The sequence below is a fragment of the Impatiens glandulifera genome, chromosome 6 (assembly GCF_907164915.1).
Source record: "Impatiens glandulifera chromosome 6, dImpGla2.1, whole genome shotgun sequence".
Taxonomy (NCBI): Eukaryota; Viridiplantae; Streptophyta; class Magnoliopsida; order Ericales; family Balsaminaceae; genus Impatiens; species Impatiens glandulifera.
The window spans coordinates 12,325,359-12,333,939 of NC_061867.1; the positions used below are offsets into that span (position 1 = coordinate 12,325,359).

General features: G+C 23.6%; 1 protein-coding gene across 1 annotated transcript; it reads right to left on the bottom strand.

Moving 5' to 3' along the window:
* Positions 1–419: 419 nt before the first annotated feature.
* On the bottom strand, positions 420–1,490 carry LOC124943173 (F-box protein CPR1-like). Its single transcript, XM_047483723.1, has one exon. It carries the CDS (start codon positions 1,488–1,490, stop codon positions 420–422), a length of 1,071 nt encoding a protein of 356 aa, XP_047339679.1.
* Between the last annotated feature and the right edge of the window lie 7,091 nt (positions 1,491–8,581).

The following is an 8,581-nucleotide window of genomic DNA, read 5'->3' on the forward strand; positions in this document are numbered from 1 at the left end:
ATTGACATAATTAACAAACAAATCATTAAATTTAAAGATATAATTTAATGACAATTCTAACACATGCAAAATTGGGATTAAGTGAAGTGGTAGGTTTAAATGAATAGCTAACTGTGTTGTTATGATTTGAATTAATCCTTGTTGATGAATAAGAGATGTTATATTAAAATAAAAAATTAGGCGATACGAGGAACAATCATAGCTTGAACGAGAAATTAAGAAGAAAAAAACATTAAAAAAAATACTAATGCAAAAGTTTGCAACTTGAATCACTTTGATATGAAATTGTTCATACAAAACTCAAAATCAATCTAGAGAATTAAGAAAAAAAACTCATTTCTAATTTGTAAATCAAATTTAACAATCTATCTCTTTCTGCTCAGACTATTTTTTTCTTCTTGAATTTGGTTTACTTACAACTACTTTGGAACATCAAGAGAGACAATACTTTCCATGTAAGTGTATACTTGGTCACAAGAAACCCCAATATCCTCTTCTGATTTCTGTTCTAAATTATACCAAACAAGCCTATTATCCTCCATTAGAAACAGTATTTTCTTACCACATTTTGAATAAGTAATAACTTCATTAGGAATCTGGTACCCGGAACCTACTGTTGGTGAAAATGTAATCAATTTCGACCAATGTTCATTCTTCCCACCGTATTCCTTCAACAAAAATATATCCACAGTACACGAGAAATAATGACCAATTGTGGAAAGGCATCCTTCTAAATTACTTAAATATAAATAGAAATGAGAACAACTCGACTCAGGCGGTGTAATTACTCTATATTTCTCTGTCCCAAGATGAAAGGCAACAATTGATCCTTCACCTTTTGAATCTAATCCCATTCTTGATATCCAGTGCATAGCTCCACTAGTTATGGAATATCCAATGCTACTAATCCTCGGAGGGTAGGGAAACTTCTTTGGACTATGCCACGAATTTGATTTCAAACTATAAACATTAATCTTATAATTTTCTTTATTTTTATTTATAGGAAACAATAGTTCCACTACCTTGTAATCATTATTGATGTTGTCGTAACCAAATCGATAAACCCAAATCCAACCTTTTTCATCAGCAATCGATTTAGGATAAGGAAGTTGTATAGACTTTTTTGTTGATGGATTCCATAAAAATAACTTGGGTGTATCACCGTATGCTTTTATGCAAAGCAAGCCATCACAAGAATCACAAATCGAAGTTTTATGATTTGGATACCGCAATTTAAAGTAATTCATCTTCACCGGTCGAAGAAAGCTGTGGGAATCAAAATCCACCCGAAAGTGATCGCAATAACTCGTGAAAAAAAGGCGGCTAAGGATGCTCTTGGTTTGAAGTGATTGGTTAAGATGCAATTTGATGAAATAAGAGCTACTGATTATGGCAAGCCAAGATTTGGATACACATCTGAATCGGAGCAGATATCTTACACGCAATCGACAAAGAATCTCTTCTATAATCTCATCCGGTAATTGCACCATCTTCTGCAAACTGAACCATGCAAAAGGAAAAAAGAAATATTGATATCATTAAGATATTTGTATTGAGTTTATATATGCCCCTTCCTTCTAATAATATTATATAAAATAATTAAAAAAAATTGCTGTGAAACATTTTTTTTAAATGTCAAAAAAGTAGTAACACAATTTCAAGACAAGATAACCTGGGTGGAATTAGGATTTCAAATCTAACCGAGCTAAAAATATTTTCATAAAATTTAATATAACACATTTTTTTTAAATATTCCATGATATATTAAAAAATAATAATCATTTAAGCACAACGAAACAAATCATCGTATCAGAAAAATAAAATACCTAAAAGAGAAAAATAAATATTTTAGACCAAATATAAAAAAAAAAGAAAAAAAAGAAGAGCATAACATTTACTATTGAAGTTGGAATTTACAATTTTTTGAAATATAATATTCACTTGTAATTAAATCCGAGTCTATAATTGAATAAATTCAGATCTCAAATACACCGACAACATAGAAGAATAGTTCATCTAATTTCATAATTATTATTTACATGATGTCGCCACATAAAAATACGCAATCTAAAATCTCGTTCAAGAATAGTTTAATGAAACTCAACTCTTTAAGATTTATAAGGAGATTCTAGATTCTAATAGAAAATTACTATTAAAAAATGGTTGAATTTTAAAATTCTTAATATCTAAATATATTAGATACTATGAAAATTATTATCGGAACATTAATAATGTAAAACGATTCACATAACACAAATTATTACAAAATTGAATTTATACAAACCTGGTGAGAGAATGAATTTTAATATAAGCTCTCCGTTCAACCTTACAAATTATAGAGAAGGAATTCTTCGTTCAACTTTACAAATTATAGAGATATAATGATCAGTGAGAAAAAATTAAAATTTTTAAATTATTATTGTGACTATTATTATTAGGGACATTTTTTTTAATTAAGCTGAATAAATTATATATATAGCTTAAAATGAATTTAATTAGGAAGGGAAAAATTATATATTATTGAGTGAATTATTTATTTAGGAATTAATAAATTATGATATTCTTTAATTATGAGTAAATATATTATATAATATATTAGTATTGATTGATTGATAATTTTTTTTTAAAATAAATAATAAATTAGATACAGTAGTTTGGTTTAGTTATGAATAAATATAGTATATAATATATTAATATATTATATTAGTATTAAGGAATAAGGATATATAACATGGTAAGGGCCACCGGGCTAATTATATAAAATTAATAAATTAGGAATATATATAATTATATATTAAATAATATATTAGGACTCATATATTAGTTAGGACTCATATATTAGGATTAAGGATCTTGGGCCTCCGGGCTCTACCTCTAATGTAGGCTCGCCCACCCGGAAAATAAGTAAATATATATAATATATATGATATTATTTTAATTTTTTAATATAATTCAATAGTTGTTTACCATATATATATATATATATATATATATATATATATATATATATATATATATATATATATATATATATATATATATATATATATATATATATATATATATATATATATATATATATATATATATATATATATATATATATATATATATATATATATATATATAATGCTTAAAATTTAAATGTTTAAAATTTAAACTAACAATAATCACGTAAGTGTAAGACACCACAATAATTTTCTGTTAGTAAGCATCAACAATTAACTATAAACACCCGTATTTTAATTATTTAATTTATTCTCTTTTATTTATTAAAAAAAATTGCAGTAAAAATTATGTTTGGGACAAAAAGAATATTTTTACGATTTTTTTTGTTATATATATATATATATTTATTTATCTATTAATTTGTAATTATATATTTTAATTAATTAATTTACATATTTTTAAGAGTAATAATTGAAAAAATTAATAAATCAATAAATATATTTATAATTTAAGAAGTCAAATATAAAATTTATTAAGTAATAATAAGGAGAATAAATAAATCAAATTAATAAAATATATAAAATTATATTTTTAAAATATATATATATTACTAAACTATTATTTTTGTTAAAGTTCTCTATTTTATTTCTTTTTAAATTTTGTTTTTTTTTAGAAAATATTAATATTTGAGTTCTATTTATTAGTTTTTAGTTTAAATTAGAATAATATCTCATAATGATCTAATTTCAAATAAAGTAAATATTTATAATAGTTTTATAATAAAAAAAAATTAAAGAGAGAAATAATTAAATATTTATTTAAAATAATAAAAAGTTGAAAAGAAATTTATTAAATTCTTTTAGATCACATTTGCTATAATTTTTTTACTCCTCTTATCATTACTCTATAAATATATTTTCTTAATTATTTTTTTCTCTTACTATATATAAATAAAATAAATATATAATATTATATATAAATTATGAATAAAAAAAATATATATATTTTATACGCTTATATATATATATATATTTGATAATAAAAATATATTATATATATATATATTTTTTATAATTAATTTTATATAAATATATTTTATCTCATATTTTTTTTTTATTTCAATGTTCATATATTTTTATAAACATTATATATATAACAATATAATATAATATAATATAATATAATATAATATAATATAATATAATATAATATAATATATTATATAACAACACTATGAAATAATATAATATAATATAATATAACATAATATATATATTATAAATAATAAATAATAAAAACTAAGTTTTTTTTTTTAATTATTTTTCTCTGAATATATATATATATATATATATATATATATATATATATATATATATATATATATATATATATATATATATATATATAAATATCTTTGAGTAAAAAACCAATTTAAAATATGATAATTTTTTTAATTATATTTTTTTAATGCAGGATAATAACATAGCATCACTCTTCAAAGTCATAACATCCACTTAAAATATGACAAATCTTCTATACATACTGAATTAGAAAAAACATTACGACAATATGAGTTCATGTTAGTGGAAATCACATAAAAATTTATAATATTTTATTTGAAACAAAATGAATACCAAGATTTATGCATAAATATATCCATGAAAATATAATCCATTACAAAAACTATATGTAAACGTTTTTAACTTCTATTAGTTCTTTATTTAGATATGGGTAATGCATATATTATGTCAATCAATAATATAAAGATTAATTAACCTCACTTGTTCAGAAAAAATATACAAAATTGAAATTAATTAGTGGTCTTATCAATCTTATTATTATTATTATTATTATTATTTAATCACTAATCTATATAATAACTCAAATTTGTAGGTTTATTTTCACAATTCAATCATGGAGAAAAGATAAATTTATATATATTAGGTAACATTTTTTACCCATAATCTTGCAATCTCATATATATTATCTTCATGTTATATATTAATATATATAAAAACAAGTTTAGTATATTAAAATAAATTCATTTATAAAAAAGAAAAGAGAAGAATTAATGTCAATATCTAAAAGTAGAATACTAATTCATCTAGCTAGCAACATACAAATGTCATGATTACTATCTTCCTAAATTTTATTTAAAAAACAAACTTACATTTTTAAATTTTGATTCTATTAATATATTTAGACGTTATATAATAATTGCATCTAATATCCTTACTAATCATATAAAATATATTTTTTTATTAATAATTTATCAATAATATATATATTCTCACTAATCATATAAAATATATATTTTTCATCATTAATTTTCTATAAATACATTTTATTTTTTATCATACATTTTTTCACTCATATTATATATAAAATGATATTAGAAATGTTTAAAATATTATTGCCTTTGGTTCATACGGCAGTGGGTCCAATTTTTTGTTTTGTATCTGATTTTTGTAATTGTGTTTTCTTAATGGAAAACAATACATGATCCTATTTATCATCATTCGAGAGTTTCAAATAACACAAGTTGGAAAATGATCTAATATATAGCTAGAGAGAAACATTCATAGTTGATGCAGCTCTAATAAGTGTTTTGCTTTCAAATTTTCACATCTAATTAAGGATGAATTCTCTTTGTTGTTTTGGAATTTTAAGAAAGAGGCTCAAAAGCTATTAAGCACATTATCTGCAATTAGTGTCGTCCTTGAGGATTTTGAGAGAAAGAACGTGTCGGGAGAAGGACAAACAAACTGAAAGATAGCATATGAGGTTCGAGACATCATGGATGAGTGCACCTTTGAAGTGAAGATCTTAATTCGTCTTCAAGTCAAAAGGTGTAATGCCTCCTCTTCTTCAACCAGGAACCAGGTAACCAACTTTATCACCCATCCTTTTAGCAATACAAAGACGCGTCTAAAAGTTGATCACAAAATTAAGGAGGTTCAAGAGAAACTATACCAAATTTCTTAGGAGCGCCAAAAGTTACATTTAAAAGAATATATTCATGACTCAAAAATAGAAGAGTTTACTAAGGAGAAGAAAGAGATTATTGATATTAAATTGATCAAAGTCATAATAGGAGCAAATAATGAAACTTCCAGGGAGATATTGCAACAAATGATTCAAGATAAATTAAGAGGGAAAATATACTTGATTGTATTGGATGATGTTTGGAATGTCACTACAACAAAAAAAAGACTTTTGGCGCCGCTTAAAAAGACTTCTGCCGACCCTTAAAAGCGTCGCCAAAAATATCACTAACACTTATTCTTGCGTCGCCAGAAGCGGAGTGGACGCAAGTTATACCGACGCTTAATTAAGCGTCGGTAAGATTAATTTAAGTGTGTGCGAAAAGTCTATTTAATTTTTAGAAATTTTTTATATTATAATATTGATTTTTTTTTTGACAATTTATCTAAATATTTTTTTATTTTTTTATAAATTAAATAATCATTAAGACAAATTATTTCATACTAATTATAATTGACATTTTTATTTATAACAAAATTAACATAAATTCGTTGAACAAAATTATTTCATAAAATCATATCATAGTAAAAAAAAATTCAAAAGATCTCAAACAAACAAAATAAACAATAAAGCTGAAATAAAATCTGAAACTGAATAATTTTCATTTATTTGATTTTTTTCTTGGACCTCCACTGCAATTATATAACAAAAAATATTCTTTTTAAGATAAAAAATAAAAAAAATATATTGATGTGAATTAAATATAAACAAAATTTGAAAGAAAAAAAAAACTGGTTGTTGTGTTCACATTTTTTATTCTTGTAGTTGACAACTTGATGAATACTTAAGTCAGCCATCAATACCATAAAAACAAAAAACAAAATACAAATGATTAATTTTCCTTTTATAGTAGGATAACTTAAACAAAAAAAGTAAAAATCCGTCATATAACCAGATCAACCATATAAAAAAATTATCTAATACAAGGAGATAAGTAGAAGAATCAAAAGATCTGTACATTTATTATTATACTTAGAGTTCTAACAATGTACTACCAATGATGAATATTGCAATAATAAAAACCAAAAAAACATAAAGAAAGGTAGAAAAATACCTTAAGTAGATAAATTTTCGCATAAAGTTGAAAATGACAACTCGAGGATGTATACTTCAGTCATCCATCAATACTATCAAAAGAAAACCAAATACAATGATTAATTTTATTTTTACAGTATTATAACTCAAAAAAAAATACTTGTTGAGAATTATGAACAGTTTTAGACAAGGGAAATAAAAATAAAGAACATACCTCCAATTTCACTTCATGTTTTCTTTTATTTTATCAAACTTTTATTGTAGCTTGGCATTTTTGTCCCTTCATCTGATTAAGCTCTTCGAATTTGGAATGTCAAATTGATCTGGTTTAGTAATGTATATTTTTCTGCTTACCATAATCTTTGAATGATTTGCATCCACTATCAGCAAATGAATCCAAAGCCCTGCAGTCTTGTTTAGGTTGAACTTTTGCAATGAATCGATCAGACGCATTCTGGGAATTCAATGGCCTATTTTGCTGGGAAAATCTAAAGTAAATATCTAGATCACATACTGTTTTAAACTTAAGCAAATTATGATTAGGTATAGATTCTAAAATCTTATATAAGGAATGCATCAACGATAAAATTTGCATTTTTCTATCGATCAACATCCCCAAGAAATATATGAAAAATTCAACAAACAATGATCTCCATGTAGAATAATTATCATTACACCAAGTAGACAATCTAAAATCCAAACAAGTCGATGAATAAATGAACAGTAGAATAAAATGTGATGAATAGGTTACAAATCGGTCAGTTTGAATTGTAACTAAGAAGGAATAGACAGTAGATTACCTCGTTCACGAAGTTGAGCACGATTCCTACAATTTTATAAGAAATACTGGATCAAAAAGGAACTGTGTTTCTTATGTGAAAACAAATGATCCAAAGAAGGACTTCGATTCTTCAATGCACGATGCATACATACATACATAGATTTGGAAGTTTCAAATTAATCTACAGATATAATACGCTTCTAAAGAAAGATTCAACCACAAAAATGAGTAGAAATTAACAGAGATGGGAGGGAAAGATTTTACTTACTATAATTCATATTGGACATTTTTATAAATATTTTTAAGTCAAATTTAATTTAAAAATATTAAAATAGTGAAATAAAATATTTATAAAATTTAAAAATAAAACAAAAAAAGTATTAAAATTTAGAATATTTCAATAATAAAGTTTTAAATTTTTTTAAAAAAAACAAAGGTTGTATAGGTAGCAAAAGTTTTTTCTTTTAATATTTATCCACGTTTAATATGCGTTGTCATATAAGCGTCGCTGAAAGTATGTTTTGTTGTAGTGTGTAAACAAAGATGCATGAAATCAGTTGAGATCTACCGGGAGCAGTGTGAGGAAATTTCAAAAACTAAATAGTAGCTTCTTACCAAGATAGATTGTGGATTAAATGGTGCGTTCGTCACCACGACACGTAAAAGAAATGTGACGAAAATCATGGAAACTGTTCAACATTTTGAATTATCATCTCTATTCGAAGATTATTGTTGGTTATTATTCAAGGAACGAGTACATTTGTGCATGGA